Below are 23,212 nucleotides of genomic sequence, written 5' to 3' on the forward strand. Positions count from 1 at the left end.
CACATAAATTTTTGGATGATCGCCAGAACTGGAGGACTGGTTAAAATCTCTTTCACATTCATTAGGATTCTCTCTTATATGCATACTGTTAGACAGAAGGATGGATCTTTGAGAAAAGTCTTCCCCACATTTAATAGGCTTGAAATGGTTCCCTGCAAAATGAGTCCTCAGATGTTTCTTAACATTTGAGCCTTGATGAAATTTTTTCTCAGATTCACTGCCTTGAGCAATTCCCTCTCCATTGAAAATGCTCTGGGAATTTGGAAGGGTTGAGTCTTTAGTAAAGGACCTCTCAAATGGATCCCACTTAGCAGCTGTTTCTCCATGTTGAAATCTCTGAAATTTAGAAATATTTGTGTGAAAGTTCAATCCAATCCTATTTTCAAAATTGTTCAAATCATTATGTTCAGCACAGGCTCGGTAACTTTCCAGATGTTCCACATTCTCCATCCATAAATATGGATGTCTGAGTGTTTGAGTGGAGCTCCTGCTGACAGAAACACCCTGCCTTGCAGAACTAATGGACTTAAAAAGGAAGGTTTTACCAAGTATTTTGTATCTTTCACTATTCTGGGCAGTAGTCTCAATTTGGATATATCCTTTACGATCATTATCCCAGTCTATCATTAAGTGTAACTTCTCAAGGACACTATGTTTATATCGACCCACTGACACATTTTGAAATGAAGCTTCTTTGCATGGCTCTGGCAGGAAGCTCAGGGTGCCCTGTGAAGATACAGCTGAAAGATATTGAAAAACAGAAAAGTCAACTCATTCCCCTTACTACTTTTAGATGAATATACTGAGGATGTCTAACACAGCAACCATAACATCAATGAGAGAACGTCAGCACGATGGCTGAGAAGGAAGCATCAGGACTTTGTTCCTCCGTGGACACATCAATTTGCACACAACATACTGACCACACAGCTTCATAGAAAAGTCTATAGTATTGTCAGGGTCTAACACAAGTCACTCTCCTCTATATCAAATAATCAGGAAAAGTAGCATATTAGAAGCCTAAAATCAGCAGAAGGAAGGAATATATTTGAAGACTTATTTGAGACAGAGAGAGAGAGACAGAGAGGGAGAGCATGAGTGAGGTGAGGGCCAAAAGGAGAGGGGCAAGTCGATTCCTTGCTGAACAGGGAGCCTGAAACAGGATTGAGTCCCAGGACCCTGAGATCATGACCCGAGCTGAAGTCAAAGGCTTAAAACACAAGCCATCCTGGCACTCCTGGAAGAAAGGAAATTCAACATAAAACAGAAATTTAGCAAGAATAGGAAAGTATCAATAGGAGGATTTAGTTTTCAGGAAAAAAAAAATCAAACTTGACAGATCTGTAACCAAATCAATTTCAGATTGAAAGAGAAGACCAGCTAAGATTGGAAGAAGCAGTGTGGTAGCTACTCAGACAAAAGGTTGACTATTTCTTCAAACAATTGACAGATAATAATCTGAAAGGAAAAAGAGAGAGGAAGGTATCATGGGCTGTAAAGAAGTAACTGCACTTTGGTAACCTGGGAAATTACAAAAATTTAGACATGACAAATATCCAGGTTATGTGTGACAGATGCTATAATTACTATTGTCTGTGTTCTTTTCTACAAAGCAAGTCCATAAACCTGGGCCCAGAGGCTTTTTTTTTCCTTAAATTCAGAAATGTCAACAGAAGATCACAAGGCGATAAAAGAAATAGAAAATGTGTTCCCATCATGAGAACAAAATAAATCCCACAAAAGAACCCTCAGTTAATGAAGAACTCTTACTTGCATGGCAAAGAATTAACCATCATAAAGATGCGCATGGAGAAAGGAAGAAAAAACTCATATATAACTCAATGAGATCAGAAAACAGGTCATGACCAAAATGTAAACCCAAAGAGATGAGGTAAAACAATCAGCCAAGCAAGAACACGGAGTTAAAGAACAGATGCCTGAAGGTAAAAACACACCAGTGGGTCACCCACAGACTTGCTCAAGCAGAAGAAAGAATCAGATAATCTAAAGACCCCTTGTTTCGAAGATCAAAGAAAAACATCAAAAAAGACATGGTCTGGGACTTGTAAGACACCAATAAGTGGACCTATATGTACATTAAGGGGACCCCATAAAGAGAGGAGAGTGAAAGGGGGCAGAGGGTTGACATGAAAAACTAAAGGCTTCTACTGCACACGTAAGTGGAAAGAAGAGATTCCAACCATCTCAGTAATTCATAGTATGATAAATGTCAAGATAGGAACACAGTGACACATAATAAACCTATCAAAAATCATGTGTGAGAGGTCCCTGGTGGCTCAGTTGGTTCAGTAGCTACCTTTGGCTTAGGTTAGGATTAAGCCCCACACAGGGCTACCTGCTCAGCGGTGAGCCTGTTTCTCCCTCTCCCTTGCCTGGCACTCCTCCTGCTTGTGTGCTGTCTCTCTCTCTGTCATACAAATAAATAAAACCTCTAAAAGAAAAAATCCCAGGTGACAAGAGAATTTTGAAAAAGCATGACAAAAACAACTCATCTTCTACAGGAGAGCTCTTGTAAGATTACTACTGCAATTCTCTGTGGACCGTATAAGTAGAAGAGAGTGTGATAATGTATTCACGTACACACAGAGGAAACAATCCACACTAAGAATAATTGACCTGGCAGAACTGTTGTGCCTGACTGTGCAAATGAAAGTTATGCCAAGTAAAAGACCCTTTGATTGACCAGCAGACCTGTCCCAAGAAATGTGAAAGAAGTCTTCCTGCTTGAAATAAAAGGATTCCAGGGGTGCCTGTGTGGCTCAGTCACTACGCATCTGCCTGTGGCTCAGGTCATGATCCCAGGGTCCTGGGATCGAGTCCCCTATCAGGGCCTGCTACTCCCTCTCCCACACCCCTGCTTGTGTTCCCTCTCACTCTCTGTCAAATAAATCAATAAAGTCTTAAAAAAAAAAAAGAAAAGGATTTTAAAGAGTAACTGAAAGCACATGACAAAATAAAACTCCTGCTAATATAAATCTTTACACAATTCTAGAAACCTGTAGTGCTATAATGAGGTAGCATGGGTAACCTGTATTTCTGCTATAGAAGTTCTTAAACAAAAGCATAAAAGTCATAAATCAACCTAATTAACTACACAATATAAAAGACAGAATTTCTGATAGTGGTAACATAAAGTAGGTTCAGGGGTGGAGAGGTTTAAGTAGAAAACTTTCCTATAAAATTGACAATATCCATTTAAAATGGTTTGTTTATACCTCAAAGATGTTTTAAGGAACCTCTAAGGTAACCAGAATGAAAATACATACAGAAGACAGAAAAGTTAATGAGAATGCTGTCAAAGCACATCAAGGGCATAACAACACAATTAAGATAAAATATAATACCTAGACAACATACAGAGGTATAAAAAATGAAAGAGTTACTTTTGATTCACCAACAGTGTTTCTCAAGCAAAGAGTATATGAATTCAGCAATAGAGATGTTGAAATTAATGCTAGTATTATAACAACTCACCCAGATATGCTAGAACATTCACAACCACCAGAAATACACAGGATGAGTTACAAACAACTTATGGGTAATATTTACATAGATAAATACACAATAAATGTTATTTGGAAATGGCATAAGCCTGATTCATATTTGAGTTACATTCACATTGTTCAAAAGTGTTGAAAACTGTCATCCTATTAAAAAATACATTAAAAATTAAAAAGACAAAAACCAAAACTAACTAATGTTTTGGAAAGTTCCATACAAAAGAAAGCACATTATTATGGAATATGCAAAACCAAAGTAAGTCCAATTTTAACTAAAAAAAATGTACAGAAAAAATATATGAATGATTTTAAAGGAAACCTTCTACAGAACTATAATTTTAATTCTGTATATCCATAAAAAAGGCATTTTCAATTTTGGCATACATTCACTCTCACTAAAACTGTAAGGACTTCATTAAAATCAGTCATGAAGAGGTGTAATGAAAATATTATGAATAAGGACTTAAGTGACATCAAAAAATGTAATCTGTTACTGATATACTCCTCTTCTTACACAGAATTTAAGGGTATAATCCATTCTTTAGAGTGAAGCAGAGAACCGAATAACTTCCCTTTCTAAATAAGCAAAGGCCATCAAAGTTGTAAAATATGCTGACAATCATTTTATAAAACACTAGGGATTAAATCCAGATACATTTTGAGTAAAATAGTTTAAAAAAAAAAAGCTTTACAATTAATTTTCCCTGAAGTAAAATTTCATTTATGAACAGAACATTTTTTTCAATGTGGAAAATTTACTATCTACATCACTTCTTGTAAACCACATCCCTATGTCATATCAGAACTTTTTATCTAATAAGTAGAGATGAGTCTCATGGACAACTAATAAGAAAATGAAAACATATGACAAAGTCACAGGAACCTCATGTTATGAAACAAAATTATAAAATGATGTAATTATTAATAAGTTAAGAATCGAGACTTTATTGTAGGCTGTGGGTTCTAAACGTTCTGAATTCCCTATAACAATGATTTATGTAGGAAATCTAGCAAACAAATAGAGACATTACATTAGTTTCCCACTGAGGAATGGAACACATAGAGGGGAAACTTCTCCTTTGTACAAAGAAAAATGAATGTATGGAGTGAAATAAAAGAATTACATTGTCTCATTTTATGGAAATGCTTTGTTACCTGATGAACTGACTGTTTTAGCTGACTGACAGTTTTATATGTTCAAGATAAAGCTTCCATAAAATTGTAAAGCAGAAGCCAGAAACCAGGTGGTGTCTATCTCCAGTGTTCTGGGGATTTCTGCACCAATCCCCAGTATGCCCACTACAATGCTGACACAGTTTCTCACACGAAGCAAACAGAATGTAGAAGAGACTTAGCATAGAGACCCTCAGAAATAAGGAGATTTTCCCAAGACCCTCAAAGCAATGAAAGAGCTCTCAGATTATGGAGACCCTCCCAGTCCAAGGAGAGGCTCCTGGTCCTCCCTGTGGACAGGATGGACCATCACTGGAGCTGAAGCAGAATCCTTAGAGAAAATAAAAGCATGAGGATGTTGGCTCACAGATGTCCCTCTGGGAGAGACAGAGACACAAGACGGGGCTTCTCCAACTGATTTTCATTCAAGCAGAGCTACTGGAACCACATTTGAAGGTTTACCTTCCTCCTTCAGACTTGGACTTCACCTATGACATCTGCTTCATCCATTCCCACCTACCTGGATCAAAGACCACTGTCTTCTTTCTTGTCACATCCCAAGGGTCCTTCTTTTGCTCCAAAAAGGAGACCAAATCAGGCTTTGACACAATGAGACCTGTTTAATAGAGAGACCGAATATACATATTGCTGGAGAGTCTTTCAATCTACACTGTGCTTAGCAGAGAAGAGAGAACATTGCAGAATTCTAAAAGATGATTTCACAAACACTGCTGACCAGCAGCCCCGGTAAAACCTGAAGGACTTTCAAAGAGTCACATCCTAGGGACGCCTGGGTGGCTCAGTTGGTTGAGTGGCGCCTTCAGCTCAGGTCATGATCCCAGCAGCCTGGGATCGAGTCCCACATCAGGCTCCTTGCTTGGCAGGGAGCCTGCTTCTCCCTCTGCCTCTGCATGTGCTTGCTCTCTCTCTCTGACAAAAAAATAAATTAAATAAATAAATAAATAAATAAATAAATAAAATCTTAAAAAAAAAAAAAGAGAGTCACATCCTAACTTATGCTTCTAAGTATTGCCAATACAATAATAAGGTCTGAAAATTCGAGTTTAAATGCAGCCAGTACCATTTTATGCCCCTCAACGGTTTCAAAAACGCTGATTTATATATAGAAATGTTGTTACCTGAAGGAAGGGGAGGCTAAAGCTGAAAGGCAATCATCAGGAGGATTTTTGTCTATACCTACTAATCCTTACTTGTGTTCCTTAGTGCAGTGACCTGATCTCCAGCTATACAAGGAGGAATCATCCAAGAGACAGTCTTCAAAGGAGAATGAAACCCTGAGTGTGGTCTGGGAAATCTGGAAGGAGTCATTCTCACCGAGGAAGAGGAGGTGTCTATAGTTCTCCAACATCATATCCCGGTACAGTTGCCGTTGAGTGTGAGTCAGGCGTCCCCACTCCTCCTCTGAGAATTCTATGGCCACATCTCTGAAGGTCAGCTGTCCCTGCAATAAATACCACAGTCACCAAGTGTCCATTGACACAGTTCATGATGGTCCCTAAAATCAAAGAGGGAGAGTTAGTGTCTCCAGCTAGACCCCAGCACCTGACCTTCACTGCTTACCTCACTGTACCCACCAAACTTTATCCCACATTTGACTTAACCTTTTCTTTTCACCTTATCCCCTTTTTTAAACTTTTTAAAGTTTTTAATTTATTTTTTAAAATTCCTTTTCAGTATTCCAAAATTCATTGTTTATGGACCACAACCAGTGCTCCATGCAATACGTGCACTCCTTAATACCCACCACCCGGCTCACCCAACCTCCCACCCCTCGCTCCTGCAAACCCTCAGATTGTTTTTCAGGGTCCACAGTCTCTCATGTTTCATCTCCCCTGCCAATTTCCCCCAACTCCTTTTTCCTCACCATCTCCCCATGTCCTGCATGTTATTTCTTACGCTCCACAAATAAGCGAAACCATATAACTGACTCTCTCTGCTTGACTTATTTCACTCAGCATAATCTCTTCCAGTTGCGTCCATGTTGCTACAAAAGTTGGGTATTCATCCTTTCTGATGGAGGCATAATACTCCATAGTATATACGGACCAAATCTTCCTTATCCATTCGTTCACTGAAGGGCATCTTGGTTCTTTCCACAGTTTGGCGACCGTGGCCATTGCTGCTATGAACCCTGGGGTACAGACGACCCTTCTTTTCACTACATCTGTGTCTCTGGGGTAAATACGCAGTAGTGCAATTGCAGGGTCATAGGGGAGTTCTATTTTTAATTTCTTAAGGAATCACCACACCATTTTCCAAAGTGGGTGCACCAACTTGCATTCCCACCAACAGACGAAGAGGGTTCCCCTTTCTCCACATCCACTCCATTCTAATTGGTGTAAGGTGGTATCTCAATGTGGTTTTGATTTGAATCAAATGATGGCTAGTGATGATAAACATTTTTTTCATGTGTTTTAGCCATTTATATATCTTCACTGGTGAAGTGTCATAAAATCTATCTATGAAAAACCCAGAGTGATAGGGTGCCTGGGTGGCTCAGTGGGTTAAGCCTCTGCCTTTGGCTCAGGTCATGAGCTCAGGGTCTTGGGATCCAGCCCTGCATCGGGCGCTCTGCTCACTAAGGAGCCTATTTCCCCCGCCCTCTCTGCCTCTTTGCCTACTTGTGATCACTCTCTGTCAAATAAATAAAATCTTGAAAAAAAACAAAAACAAAAACCCACAGCGAATATCTTCCTCAATGGGAAAAAGCTGTCAGCCTTCTTTTTGAGATCAGGAACACCAGAAGGATGCCCACTCTCATCACTCTTGTTCAACACAGTATTAGAAGTCCGAGCAATTGCAATCAGACAACAAAGAGAAATAAAAGGTATTCCAAATTGGCAATGAAGAAGTCAAACTCTCTCTTCACAGATGACATGACACTTGATAGGGAAAACCCAAAAGACTTTATCCCCAGACTACTAGAACTCATTCAGCAATTCAGTAGTGTGGCAGGATACAAAATCGATGTACAGAAATCAGCTGCTTTCTTATTCAATGAAAACACAGAAAGGGATATTAGAGAATTTATTCCATTTACTGTAGCACCAAGAACTATAAGATACCTGGGAATAAACCTAACCAAAGAGGTCAAGGATCTGTACTCGAGGAACTACAGAAGACTCATGAAAGAAATTGAAGAAGACACAAAAAGATGGAAGACCATTCCATGCTCATGGATCATAAGGATAAACATTGTTAAATGTCTATACTGCCGTGGCGCCTGGGTGGCTCAGTGGGTTAAAGCCTGTGCCTTCCGCTCAGGTTGTGATCCCAGGAGGATCAAGCCCCACATTGGGCTCTCTGCTCATCAGGGAGCCTGCTTTCTCATCTCTCTCTGCCTGCCTCTCTGACTACTTGTGATTTCTGTCTGTCAAATAAATAAATAAAATCTTTTAAAAAAAATGTCTATACTGCCTAGAGCAATCTGTACTTTCAATGCCATTCTGATAAAAATTCCACCGGCATTTTGCAAAGAGCTAGAGCAAACAATCCTAAAATTTATATGGATTCAGAAGAGACCCCGAATTGCTAAGGAAATGCTGAAAAAGAAAAACAAAACTGGGGGCATCACGCTGCCTGATGTCAAGCTTTACTACAAAGCTGTGATCACCAAGACAGCATGGTACTGGCATAAAAACAGACACATATGTTGTGGAAAATCTGAGGTGGCCGAGGAAACCCAAACAGCACACAGAGAGATGGGAGAACACAGCTTTGTTAATGCCAGCAAACTCAGTGGGCTCATTCCCAAAGACTGAGCACCTGACAGGGTTAGGAGTGAGTTTTTATGGTTACGGCAATGGGATGGTGGGGGGGTGGGTGTTTCCTCTCTCTCAGAAGGCCAGGGCACTTTCCTAGTCTCTCAAGGCCAAATGGCTCTTTCCGGAGGAAGTATAATCTGTGTGGAGGCACCTCAGGAGAGTGCTAAATCTCCTTAGGGACTGTTTCTCTTTCTTTTGTTATTCAAACAGGACTGGGAAACTGGTCTTTTTCTTGTCTCAGCAGGAGCAATGACTTGTTATCTTATCTTAGTCAAATGAGATGGCTAGTGGTCCTTTTCTTGGCCTTAGCAGGAGCAAAGGGGAACCAGGGACCAAAAGGGGCTGGAGCCAGGAGTCTCCATCCATCTCACATACACCAGGGGAACAGAGGGACCAGATATGGACCCTCAACTCTATGGTCAAATAATCCTGAACAAAGCAGGAAAAAATATACAGTCAAAAAAAGGCAGTCTCCTCAATAAATGGTGCTGGGAAAACTGGACAGCTCTGTAGAGAAGAATGAAACTCGACCAATCTCTTACACCATACACAAAGATAAACTCGAAATGGATAAAATACCTCAATGTGAGGCAGGAACCAATCAGAATCCTAGAGGAGAATATAGGCAGTAACCTCTTCGACATCGACCGCAGCAACTTCTTTCAAGACATGTCTCCAAAGGCAAAGGAAGCAAAAGCAAAAATGAATTTGGGGGACTTCATCAAGATCAAAAGCCTCTACACAACAAAGGAAATCAGTCAACAAAACAAAGAGGCAACCCTCGGAATGGGAGAAGATATTTGCAATGACAATACAGACAAAGGGATGATATCCAGGATCTATAAAGAACTCAAACTCAACACACACAAAACAGATAATCCTCTCACCTCATCCTTTACTTCAGCCACAACACCCCAAGGGCAGAGCCTCCTATGGTGAAAACGGAAACTAAGCAATAAAAGGTAATGGCTGCTCACAGAAAAGTGCTTGGGATGGCCCACTTTGAGGCAGAGGGACCAACATGGAACCCATGGACCTACAGTTCAAACTTTACGTCATTGAAACAAAAGTCTCCACCCATGGAGAATCACAAGCCTCATTTATCTAAAGTGCAAAGGGATCAGGTCTTAACCCAGGTTATGGGTCTGAGTGTCCACTGAAAAGGACACGAAAGTCAATATACATAGAGGATTCTAAACCAATGTTTGTAGCAGGTGTCAAATGGGACAAGAATGATGGCAGCAAAAAGGTATCCACCGGAAAATGAACTATCTTTTTACACATCATACACCACCAATACATTTAGGAAGTAGTTACATACATGTTAAAGTCATAGAGTAGAAAATTGTGACGGTGATTAATTCAAGAACTGTTTTCATTCACATGAGACTTACAAATCACATTGTGGATGATGCTTCCTCTGTCTTTTATTCCCACTATCAACACAAACACATAGAATGATACAGATAAAACAGCTATTTTTTATGGGGCTAGTATGATGAGGGATACAAGCAGAAAAACGTTTACCTTTAACTCAGAAGGCTGACCCACTTGCTTCCTAGTTCTGCAAAGAATCAAATATATACAGCTTGCTACATTTTTTTTTAAGATTTTATTTATTAGATGGAGAGAGATCACAAGCAGGCAAAGAGGCAGGGGACAGGGAGCAGTCTCCCTCCTGAGCAGAGAGCCCAATGCAGGGCTAGAGTCCAGGACCCTGGGATCAGGACCTAAGCTGAAGGCAGAGGCTCTAACCCACTGAGCCACCCAGGCGCCCCTGCTTGCTACATTTTTAAAGGGTCTCTCTCTCTCTTTTTTTTTTTTTTTCTTAAAGGGTCTCTTGACTCCCTGTACATCTCACCAATATTAATATCAAATTGAATGATAGCATCGGAGAAATCTTGCAAAAGTAGTTTTACATGTACAAATTCGAACAAACATTTGTGATCTAATACTCTGTGCACCTACCCTCCCCCCTTGAACACTGAGCACATAACCACCAGCTTCATGCAGCCGACCTGCAGCTCCTTCTACCTACAGGTCCTGTACCCATGCTACTTAAATTAATTTCAAAGGGATTTTCATATATTGAAGAAGACTTACAGGATCCTGGAGGTCTAACTATTGTCCACCTGAAGTAGCTTTTACCTCTAGCAATGCATTACACTAAGACACCTGTGAATTCCTTGAAGAAAGTCAAACTTTGCTTGTGTCTAGTATTTATCGGTGGGTTCCACATTGTAAGGACATTTCATTTTCCTCTACATTTCTTTTGCTTTGTTCTCCTGATCAGACACTACAAGCAAAGAGAAACTAAGGAATTTCCAGCTGAAACATGATGGTTTCTGCACATCACTCAGGATACCCATCAAAGACCCTCATGAATTTAAGAAGGAACAAATGAGCATTACCGGGGGGCTATCTGGAAGAAAGCATCAAGCCATTAAAAGAAGTTAACATCAGCTGTGACGGAACAAGTTGGTATGAGTGCCTATGGCAACTGAAGGACCTGTGACTACTGGTGTTGAGTAAGGGACTGGTGGGGCTAGGTAGGGATGGAAATGTCATGGGCTAAGTGACCAGGCTCACCAAAAATCCCAGGAATGAGGAGGCACAAGAAAACCAGAGATAAGGCAACAGAACCAGGCCACCTTTTTGTTTTAAACATCAGAGATGACATATTCAAAGGAGAAGTAATCATGGTGCTATCGGGGGTGACATCAAGCCTTGGTCAATTTTCTATAAAAGACCCACCATAAAAGTGCTCTGTGGCAACCCATTCCAGAGTCCTCTCACTCCAGAAAGCTCTCTTTCTGTTCTCCCCTTCACTTGATACACTATCCCTTTACCATTTTGTGTCCGAGATTCCTTCTTCTGCTCCAGACAGACAAGAACCCTGCTAAGGTGTGTTCTCTGTTGAGGCCACTTTTAGGCAAACAGGCTTGAGCATTGGAATGGGAAAAGGCCGGGTGACTACCTGCCTGAACAGGGACAGTCTCATCAGATGACCCATCCCCCCAAATTACCATAGGACCTAAGTAACCAATGGGCTACTTAGAACCAGGTCCCATTCCCAGAAATATCAGTATTTGCCATTTCTACATGTGAGAAATGTCAGGAGAAAAAGACCTTTGAAGTCAGACACAAGGCTTACCTGAGAAAGGGCCATTTCTTCTTCACTTCCTCCTTGGGTATTGGTCTGCAAAGAGATTCTAGGAGAAACCACAGCAGCATCAGGAGAAAATGCTTTCAAAGACACCACCAGAGAGTGCCTCTTCGCCTGTAAACTGCTCGCCTGCAGGTAGGACTTTGTAATGCAGAAAAGGCCCCATTTCCAAGTCCTTTGTATCAGGAGCTATTCAGAAACAAGGAATTTCTCCTTGGAGAACAACTTTTGACTTTTTCTTTCTCTCTTTCCTGGGTCCTCCCCAACTAGGGACACACAACTTCTGCTAGAGCAGAAATAAAGAAGAAAAGTGTGCTGCATGGACCTGATGCTTCTAGAATCACAGGGCGGAGGCCATGCTACGTCTGCTTGAGCCAAAGCCAGCACTCAGCTGTCTTCTATTCAGGGGAAGCCTTTTCCCTTAACCCTGGCTTCACCTAGGATCGCCTGGAGCATTTAATTAACATAACACTGTTATTTCCACAAGGTATCCCAGTAGGGGCACCGGATATAATCTTTTCTTGAATTGCCACACAGGATCCTATTGGGAAGCATTTTGTGAGGTGACCATGCAAAAAACAGTAATAAAGGCTGTAGTTGTTATTCCGATTTAATGCATGCCTTCCCCATAGATCCGAGTTTATGGAGATTTGTATTTTATGCCTCCTTTTCAGCTACACAAAGGGAGAGACAGACTAAAAAATGGAGTTTTCCCTTAGAAATATAAATATCTCTTACAAAAATAATCAGACTAGGTTTCAGAGCTTTTCCTTTGTCTGCTGTTCCTACCTCCCCCTCCCTGCTTTTTAAAGATTTTGTTTACTTATTTGAGAGAGAGCACAAGGAATGGGGAGTAGCACAGGGAGAGGGAGAAGAGGATTCCCCACTAAGCACGAATCCCGCTGGGGAGTTCTATCCCAGGGAAGAAGTTCTACAACATAGATGAGGTTCGGTGGGGTGAGGTCTGGAGCCGATGACCAAAAATGAATTCTTGAGACATCGTTAGGCACAATGGTCATTTATTAAAGCAGGGGGACAAGACCTGTGGGCAGGAAGAGCTGCTGTCTCGGGAATGTAAGGAGTGGTCTATTATATACTTCTAAGTTGGGGAGGAGATTAGGGAGGGCTGAAGACACTAAGGAATTTTGGATGCAAGGTTTCTAGGACCTTGAGGGACTAGCTATTGTCTGGGAAAAATGTTATTCTTTACCAGTAAGAAAAAACTTCTCCTGAGACCCTTTATGATGAGGGAGCAGGAGGCTGGCTGAGGACAGAGCAAAAGCTGGCGCCTTGCACCCCCTCTTCACCCACTCCCCTCCATATGTGTAGCATTCCTCAGGCACCCCTGACCGCCATAAAACGATAAATAGTTAACTTGCAGGGATCACAATCCTGCAGAACAGGAATCTCCCTTGCTCTACAGATGTCCTAGTGATGAAGTCCCAGAACCTAAGTCAGGTTCGGTGGGGTGAGGTTCAGAGCTGACGACTAAAGAAAGAATTCTTAAGACAACTTTGGTGCAAAATGGTGGTTTATTAAAGCACGGGGACAGGACCCATGGGCAGGAAGAGCTGCTGCCCCGGGTTGTGAGGAGTGGTTGGTTATATACACAGGAGTTGGGTAGGTGAGGACAAAGGGGTGTTCAGAAGGGCTATTGGGGCAAAGAATGCTATCAGGATATTGAAGGCTTAGTTGCTATCAAGTAAAGACAATTGGAAGTCTGGTGGAATGTTACATTCCTGCGATCAAGCATCCTTGTTAATGAGATTTAAGTTTAGAAGAAACTTTAACTTTATTTACTTTTCCTTCTACTTCTACCTCCTTCGGTTTTTACGGAGGGGAGGGTAACATTAGGCTTGAGGAACTGAGTTCTGTGTCTTTGGAAATTGGGCTATTGATAAGGTAACTTCTTTGTTGTAATCTCAAGGAAATTTGCAAACCAAGGGAGACTCCTGTCTTGCAGGATTGCGATCTCAGCAAGTTAACTATTTATCATTTTATGGCAGTCAGGGGTGCCTGAGGAATGCTACACATATAGAGGGGAGCGGATGAAAGGGGGGGGTGCAAGGCACCAGCTTTTGCTTTGTCCTCAGCCAGCCTCCTGCTCCCTCATCACTAGAGATCTAAACAGGGAGGTTACCTTATCAATAGCACAAATTTCCAGAGGCAAATAACTCTCAGTTCCTGAAGCCCTAATGTCTCCCTCCCCACCATAAACTGGAGGAGGCTGAGGTAGAAGGGAATGTAAATGACAGCAGGATCATAACACCCCACCAAGAATCTCCCAACTATCTTGATGTTAATGCCTGACCTAAAGACGACATTGATCAAGCCATAAGGGCAAGGCCTCCCCCCGGCACCTTGTAGGCCCTCCCTAACATGTGAGAACTCTGTTGAAACCTCCCATCCCTTCTCCTCACCTTCCCCCAACTGCAAGGTATATAACATGCCTACCCTCACAACCCGGGGCAGCAGCTCTTCCTGCCCACGGGTCCTGTCCCCATGCTTTAATAAACCACCATTTTGCACCAAAGATGTCTCAAGAATTCTTTCTTGGTCATCGGCTCTGGACCTCAGCCCATCGAACCTCAACTAGGTTTTAGAACTTCATCATATGGCGCCCAACGTGGGGCTGTGAGTCTTTATATTTGGACTCTGAGCTTCGGTGCAAAATTGGTGAGTACTTTCTCTCATTTTCCTGTACTCTCATTCCAGGGCTTTTCAAGGAGTATGGTCTTATTGGAACACTTGCATGTCAGTTGCTCAGGCTGTAATCCTCCCTGTGGCTACTCCACGGGGAGGAGAGCGTCTGCCTTTTGGCTGTAAGCTAGTACCCTGGCCAGAATGGCAATAAGACCCAGAAACTTGATACCCTCTCTTTATTCCTGTTCTTATATAAAGTTGTCTCTCTTGGGCACGGGACAGCCACCTAAGTCACCAGGACGGCTGCCAATCTTAAGACTCCCGTGTGAGGTTTCCTCCTGATTGATCTAATGTGATCCCCTCCACATCCCTGGTCGAGCCACTTCTGGCCGCGGGACCTCCACTGGGAGCCGGCCGAAACCAGTACCCAATTGAATTAAAATGCAACCGGGGACCATTTCCTAGGGAAGTTGGCTGTAAGGACCACATGTGTTGGAATGTCGCATAGACCATGATGGATTTCAGACTTTACTGTTTCTTGTCAGTGTCTTCTACAAACTACCTAAAGCTATGAAATTGGGTAATTTCCCCTTGCCAAACTTTTCTAGTATTTCCATGGGTTAATATGGCAAAACAGTATGCAGTCTTCAGGACAGACAATGGCATGGCATGGCACAGTTTCCTAGTCCATTCACCAAGCACCCATCTGTAGCCTAGGATGCGATGGGGAAGTGAAGGGACGCCGGCACCCCTCCAGGGCCTTTTAAGGCAGGATGGTGATCAATAGCATATCTTGAGGGACGCCTCTGGTCGCTTTTGACACCTAAAACCTCTGACATACCCTGTGTGGGATGCCACCCAGGAGTCAGGGGATTTGGTAATGGATCTTCATTACTTTTCTGGAAGCATGGCCTCAGTAAGCTTCTTCAGTTCCCAAGGACTCTACCTTGGGGTGCCTTTTAACCCACTAGAAATAATTTGTATTACAAAACTTAGGAAAGGACTGAGTTCCTGTAACACTGCATGGCCTCCGTGGGATCTGTCAGTTAGATCTCCTCTGCAGGAAACAGGGCAAATGGACCTAGGATACCTTCACCGCTCATACCTAGGCCTTCATTGCTCTACACCAGGACCCCAGACTAAGGGGCTTTTGTGGAATGTGTTTGCCCAAATGAGTCAGCTATTAAACTTTCTCCTGACATATTTGATGATAATTACGTAAATAAGCCTTCTTTTTTTTTTTTTAAGATTTTATTTATTTATTTGACAGACAGAGATCACAAGTAGGCAGAGAGGCAGGCAGAGAGAGAGAGGAGGAAGCAGGCTCCCCGCTGAGCAGAGAGCCCAATGTGGGGCTCGATCCCAGGACCCCGGGATCATGACCTGAGCTGAAGGCAGAGGCTTTAACCCACTGAGCCACCCAGGCGCCCCAAATAAGCCTTCTTCTAGTAAACCCAGGTTGCTGGGCCATCCCTAGCAAAGGGGACTCTGGCTTTATTTCTCTCTGTTTCTCCTAATAGATGTGGGGGCTTCTCCCTCACTCACTTCCCGTGTTAATGGCTATAACTGGAGCCAACTGGAGTTAGTCTAACTCGAGACAGACTGTAAGGAATACTCCTAAGCAGCTGCCGAAACTCTCTTTGTTTCGGGGAAGTTTCTCTGTCTTCTCTGTCCCGACTTGGACTGCCTAACCCCTCCCCCCTTGCTGGTGGGAAAGCATGGCGTCTGCTCCTCTGTTGGGGCTTATGAGCTCTGAAACCGGGAATCCTTTCTCTGCCTCCTGGCAGCACTTTATTTCCTCTGTTTTCCCCTTCTGTTTCTGCACCAACGTGCATGCAGTCTGCATGACTAGCCTCTAGATCATGCACCACAGCTCCTTCTCTCTTCACTGTCAAGGAGCAAGAAGAGCACCCCCTGGACCTAATACCCCCACTCAGATCTTCCCACGCATGTCTCAGGTAAACATTCAAAGTGGAGTGGGCCCAGGTGAAATGTAAATCACTATTGGAACTAAGTTAAGTTTGTTGGTTTAATTAAGATAAGATGCGTCTTTGAAGTTACAGCAGTAAATGTGAAGCTTTTATTCTATCAAAGTTTATTGAAGGTCAAATAAGCTTGTGTTATTTATTAAAATTTGTTAGCAAAGAAATGACTAAACTGATGGTTAATTGTCTGTCTCAAAGTTCTAATGGGTAATTGCTGAAGTAGCTTTCAAAGTCTTTGGTAACCTGAAAGTTTTAAAGTTTTGCTTGGATGACAAATGGAATTGAATTGTGAACATCTATATCTTGGCCAAACAGGATAAAATGCTAAGTCGTTAATTACTGGATGTAGGTTTGTGTTTTTGACTTCTTACTGCAAAGAAACTAAGAGTATTTAAATCTGCTGGTAAACTTGTTTTCCACTTAACTGATTCATAAATTGCCACCTGAAGAATTCTGTTGTAACAGTTCACAATTGGTTAATAACTAAAGGTGTTTCTAAGAATACAAAGTTCTGCTTAGTTTAACTAACACTGATGGAAATAAGGGAAACTCTGTATGTAGGAAAGTAGGAGATATGTAAGAAAGATTTAAGGAATGGGAATACATTTTGTTGAAGGTAAGGGAAGGTAATTTTGTCCTAAATGAGATGGTTGTTTGGAAGGAAATGGCTTGGGACAAAACCTGAATGCAAAGGAAAGTTGTAGAAGGTTTGTGAAGAAAAATCTTCAGAAAAGGAATTTTAGCTATGGTCAAGAATGGACTAAGATTGAAATGAATGGGTTTTTAAGGTACATTGGTATAAGACTGAAATTGTCTCTGTTCAAAAGGACAAAGTTTTCTTAGATTAATTGATCTGGTGTTAAGAAAATGTAAATGGTTTTCTCTTTGCCTGCCCAGAAAATTCAGTTCCTATGGTTTTTTTTTTTAAGGTGTTTAACATCCCTAATTATATTTAGGCATGTGCTTCAAAACTTTCTAAGATTTTAGTAAATGTTGACAAGATTTAAATTGTAAATCTCTTTAACTCAGGCTTTTCCTTGGTATGTGAAGTTGCTCATGAAGTACTACTGAACCAATGATAAACCTTGGATTACATTTGGGAAAATACTGTAACTATTCTAGAGATTCTACGCACTTCCTAAAGTTTTAATGTTTTGAGAGATCACCGCTTGATACTGTAATTATGGAAATGTTATGTGTCACAGAAGTAACCTGATTTCCTTGCAGCTAAATTGTAAACTCCTGTGTCTCTTCAGCTCTAACCATATCCATTCTGAGTTTTTGTCATTTATAATTGTTTTAATTCTCTTGTAAAATGAGTTTTATCTTCAAGGAGATTCCTATAAAGGACTTTCAGGACAAATACAGATATTTGATATACTTGAAAATCCTAAAACTGAAATGGGTAAGAATTTCCAAAACTGACTAAAGCCGCATTCACCAGAATTAGTAACATGGAACTAAATGAACTAAAAGATTATAGTGTTGTATCTCTTAATGTTTTGTCTTATTTTAGACATTGCTGGTTCTTTAATGTTTGCTCTTCCAGACTAGGGATACTTTTTCTTAAGTTATCTGTAACTTATAGAGATGTAAAAGTGCTCATTTGTAAATGAATCAAAGCATTCAACTTTTCTATCTGAACCCTCTGAAACCAAAAGTCTCAGTTAAGTATTCTTTCTTCCATGGCAGTCAGTCATTTGCATAAGTTCAATAAGAATCTGTTCTCCTTGTAACCATTGGAAACTGGTTATTTTACCAAGGCTTTGACTGGGATGTCGTATTTGAAAAGACTCAGATATGACCAGACAGCTTTAAGGAACTAAGGTTGACTTTATGAAACCTTGAGCCATAAAGCCCCTTGGGACTGTTGGCCTGATACCTTGCTTACAGAGTTCCCAGCAGCCTCACCAGGTGAGTAAAGAATGTCACTCCTTGGTAGGTGCAATCTCAGAAGAGGAATTCGCCCAAATCGACAGGTATTGCAGGCATGCCTGATGGCAAGTACAGGGCTTGGCTTCTGGCCCGGAGAGGCTACTAAAAGTTCAACCTAGAGATTCCTTATAAGAAGTTCCAGCAAAGCAGATTCTAAAAGATCTATATGATCACACTCAACTGTTCTTGCTGAGCTTATGTAAATAATGGGCCAAGTTTGTTAAAACTGGACTTGTTTCACAAGTGAATTAGTCCTGATTTGGCTATCTCTGGAAATGAGGGTTATTTTAGAGAGAAAAATTCTGTTTTAGTAACACACCTTTATGGATGTTAAATTCTAGATTTGATTGTCTTTAAATGTTTGTTTACCTAAGCTAAACAATTTGAGGTGAACTTCAGAGAAGTTGTACAATAGCTTCTTTAGTCGATCTTATTATTTTGTGGGGATATTAGCAGAACCCCGTGGCACATGATTAAACAACTGGAAAAATGGGATTGATTCCCCAACAATTGTATAACTTATCACCTTGTATAGTGGCTGGGATGATGAAATTGCCTAAAAGCCAACCTATCACACTCCATAGGATTAACTATGGACTTGTGGAGATAATGGATGACCCCACTTTCTTTATGACAGGATTGAATGATGCATGGGGAACTCCCCTTATCTCTTAACAAGTTTTCTCCCACTTGCCAGTGATCCTCTGTAATCAGGATATTGTTAAGGAAATGCATTTCCTCTCTTGGAGTTTCCAGACTTCTACCTTGTTCTTTTTCGTAGTTCTTCTCTTCTCCTCAAAGACATATATACCTTGGGGTGCCTGGGTGTCTTAGGTCATGTTCCCAGGGTCCTGGGATTAAGTCCCATGTCAGGCTCTCTGCTCAGCAGGGAGCCTGCTTCCTCCTCTCTCTGCCTTACCTCTCTGCCTACTTGTGATCTCTGTTTCTCTGTCAAATAAATAATAAATAAATCTTTAAAAAAAAAAGTAGTTAAAAAAAAAAAAAGACATATATACCTTACTTTGCCAGTCTTTGCAACTTTTCTATCTGTGTGGAGTCTCCATATGTATGGCTTAATTTTGATTTTCCTGTTTATCTCATACCAATTTGATTTTTAGTAAACAATGAGAACGTCCTCTTTTGGTTCAGTTCATGCTTTTGTCTGTCCTTCAACCAATATTTAGCTCCTGTTTTATACAATCAGTATTAAGGAAGAAAAAGAAACAGAAAGACAGGGCTCAGCATCTATGTTCTCAGAGAAAATAGGAGACACTTAGTACTGCGTCCTCAAATATAATGAGGATTAACTCACTGACATGTTCCTAACACACACCATGGATCCTATGTGTGTGTACCCAGTAAAAGCTCAAGAAGCATTGCATTAATGGTATGTACATTATTTTCCAAATACAGACTTTCTCAGACTGTAACTGTTCTAATATACATCTAATGCGCTGACCTATACTCTACCTTATAGATTGTCTAATTGTAGCTTCTTTGAGATTTCAGCAGACCTTTGATGTGAGGGCAACCAGGATCGCAATGTTTCCACAGGCTTCCACTGTGGCTTCTAGAGTGGCTTCTAGGCCATTATCATCAGTCCTAGGACTCCAGGTGAGAGAAGTATTAAGCTACTGTCTCACATTCCATTGGCCCCTCCAGTATCCTGTGCCAGATTCTACATGAACTGGTAAATATCACAGTTCTTCTGTGTGTATGAGACAAGAACAACAACAAATATTTCACAAACATTGTAGTCTTTGGATCCTGTTCTGATATACTCTGTGAAGAACACTAGATTTACTCTGCACAGAATTCAGATGTACCACAGATGCTTTGTGTGTAGGACTCATTAAGGTTGCCATTCTGTGCATGCAAAAGCTGAGGGGCCAACACTTTCACAGAAACAATATCACACATAGATCGTCTCTGAGATAACAGCTACGACCCCAAGCATGCTTGTGCTTGGGGGCACTTTTGTAACTTTTTATACCCTCTCTGCCATCATTGTTATTTTTCTCTTTTTCACTAGACTATGTGGGGGAAGTAAACAACTCAGCCTTAATCAATGCATGTTTCCCAAATGCCAGCCCTTTTCTAAACAGTGTTTGCCAGTGTTTCACGTATCTATAAATCAGTTGCAATTTCCATTAAAAACTATTGCAGGGGCTCCATACTCAATCACCTGAATTGCTAGGTCTGGATGAAACATTAATTATTTTTTTTTAGGTCTTTTTGGAAGATTTTATTTACTCATGTTCTAACTCTCTCTTGCTTACTCTCTCTCAAATAAATAAATGAAATCTCTAAAAAAGTGGTACCTGGGTAGTTCAATTGGTTAAGCAACTGCCTTTGGCTCACGTCATAGTCCCAGGGTCCTGGGATTGAGCCTCACATCGGACTCCTTGTTCAGTGGGGAGCCTGCATCTCCCTCTGCTGTTCTGCCTGCTTGTGCTATCTTGCTCTCTCTATCAAATAAATAAATAAAAATCTTTTACAACAAAAGAAACATTTAAAAAATATTTTATTTAATTTATTTGATTTATTTAATCTAATTTATTTGAGAGACAGCACATGCATACATGTGTACACATCAGTTAGGGAGGGGCAGAGGGAGAGGGAAAAGCAGACTCCCTACAGAGCATCGAGCCACACATGGGCTTGAGCCCAGTACAGTACATGGCCTGTACTGAAGTCAGACAATTAACCAAATGAGCCACCCAAGCATCCCTAATTTGTATTTTTAATAACCATGGAAGTCACTGTTCACAGACTTCATTTCCAGTAGCACTGAGCTAGAAAAAGCAGAGAATACCTGAATTCCTTATACCCCACCATCCTGTGTCAACACAAATACTGCCATTCCCAGTGAAGATTACTAGCACCTCCAATAAAGATAATTTCTGCTGATTTCCTGCAAGGTGCGTTTGGGACTCAGGAATGCAGTGGTGTGTGAGGAAGGCTGTTTGTGATAAATAGTATGTGCTCATGCATAAAAAGAATGTTTATTGAGCAGCTACTATATGCTCCAGGTATAGGAAATCTGGGTGTGTGACTACAGGATGCACTGGGCCCAGGACACTGTGCTGGGACTCTTACAGACATTATGTAAGTTAATCATTCTAAAGTCCTGGGAATTGGGTTCCTTGTATTCATTTTTTTCCAGGAGGATTTGGATGCTCGGCATACCACCCTGGGAGTAGAATTTCCTTCTTTCTTATTCACGATCAATGATCTTAAAAGAAATGTTGGACGTGATGGCACATATAGAGAGAGCAGACTGGGAGAGAGAAAGAGTAGAGTAGAGGCTCTGAGGGAAATTGGATGCATCAATCATTTGCATTTGTGTATTTAGTTTTAATATACGTACTATGACTAGACATGCCAGGAACAGAAGGTGGGATGGTAAGTGTCATCTTGGAAGTATTGTTTTAACTAGAAAGGCAAAGCTGACCACCAAATTGTAAGTATTGTATTCTCTTTTATCTGAGTCTGAACCTCAGGACAGTGGGAATGCCAACTTGGGCCCCCCAGGAAACACCCCCACCAGAAACTCGGTTCTCGGAGCTGTTCTGAGAAGGAAGGATCAGGGATTGGCAGTGGAGCCATGGAGGGCAGTTTTGTGGTGTGGGGACATTTTCCACAGAATATGAACTGACAAATCTCTGTTAGGCTCTGGCAGCCGCCTTTAGCCAGAGGGACTATTCCCAATGGAAATTCTTGGGAAGCTAAGCTCTGTGTCTACAATATTAGGGCTCAAAGTAGGAAACAGGAGTCCGGGGGGTGACAAAAGTTCCACTGGAAAGGTGGGAATGATGGGTGCCTTACAATGTTCACATTGCACAGGGTGATGGTGGATGTACAGCCCCTGATCCCCACCTGCTCTGGGGTCCTCCGCATTGTGGCAGGTGCCTGACTCAGGACCTTGAAGTGTTCAGCTTGTTCCCTATCTGTGCCTGTGTGATGTGTTGATACCGTGACAGGCAGAAACCAGAGAGGTCATCCAAAACTCTGGGTGTAATAACAATGTTGGTCAGCTGACAGACTGGTCTGTCCATAGACTTGGGTCATAGCTTGCCTCAACTGTGAACTCAAATGTGTGGGCTTGGTTGAGATGGGATTGGAAGTGGGTCCTCTGAGACCTGAGCAGGTGAAGGGAGGAGCACTTGACTGCAGGTTTGGCCTTGAGAGGAGCTGTGTGTGTCACAAGTCCTTTGTGTGTATGGGCAGCACTTGGTGGAAACTTGTCTGCCCAGGAGCAGTAAGGAGCCATTACCAAGGGTGAAGGATGGGGAAACTGAGGATAGAGTCACACTGCTGTGTCATGCACATGTGCAAAAATGGGCAGAGCAGGACAGGGACACATGTAACACTGAGTCCTCTTGCAACGTGGGCAAGATGTTTCGGCCACTTGAAGGTCTGAATTGCAGTGGGCTTGGCTGGGTTTTCTGTTTAGGGTCCAACAAGGTCAAAATCAAGATTTTATGAGGGACTGGACTTTCTATGCAGCCTCTAGCAGGGACTCTACATCCAGGATTATTTCTTGTTGACAACATACATTCTCTTCTGTTGACACATGCCTTCTCTGTGGTCACCCCTTATCCACAGTATCCCCAAAGAAGAGAGAAAATATTGACTCTCATGGTTGACTCACAATTTTACCTGTGGTCCTTTACTGTATATTCCATCGAAAATCTTCCCGAGTGTTTTATAAACGTAAGGTTATTGCCTCATGGGCTGAAATTAGAAACTGTTAACAATTGGGGATCACATGCAAATCAGGGAATTAATGAGGAGGAGAAGGAATTAGTGACCTCCAATAGAACTCCTGGAACTCCATCACCCTGCTCTACCCATCTCTACCCTCCACCTCTAACCCCCATGGGGGCCTGAATCTCTCATGACCTGCAGATATCCAGGAACCCTAGCACTGTCCCTCCAAATGACCCTTCTAGGCTTTCTCATGCTCTTCCTCATTCATCTTGTGCATTTTAGACCTAGAAA

At 41.6% G+C, this 23,212-nt stretch overlaps 1 protein-coding gene across 1 annotated transcript; it reads right to left on the reverse strand.

The window, feature by feature from the left end:
* Positions 1-365: 365 nt before the first annotated feature.
* LOC116580061 (zinc finger protein 682-like) lies at positions 366-22,108 on the reverse strand. Its single transcript, XM_032326093.1, has 6 exons — positions 22,037-22,108; positions 11,634-11,786; positions 6,030-6,156; positions 5,215-5,310; positions 546-740; positions 366-376 (listed from the first exon to the last, which is right to left on the reverse strand). Exons 1-6 carry the CDS (start codon positions 22,106-22,108, stop codon positions 366-368), a joined length of 654 nt encoding a protein of 217 aa, XP_032181984.1.
* Positions 22,109-23,212: the final 1,104 nt, after the last annotated feature.

This window comes from Mustela erminea, chromosome 19 (genome assembly GCF_009829155.1).
Source record: "Mustela erminea isolate mMusErm1 chromosome 19, mMusErm1.Pri, whole genome shotgun sequence".
Lineage (NCBI taxonomy): Eukaryota > Metazoa > Chordata > Mammalia > Carnivora > Mustelidae > Mustela > Mustela erminea.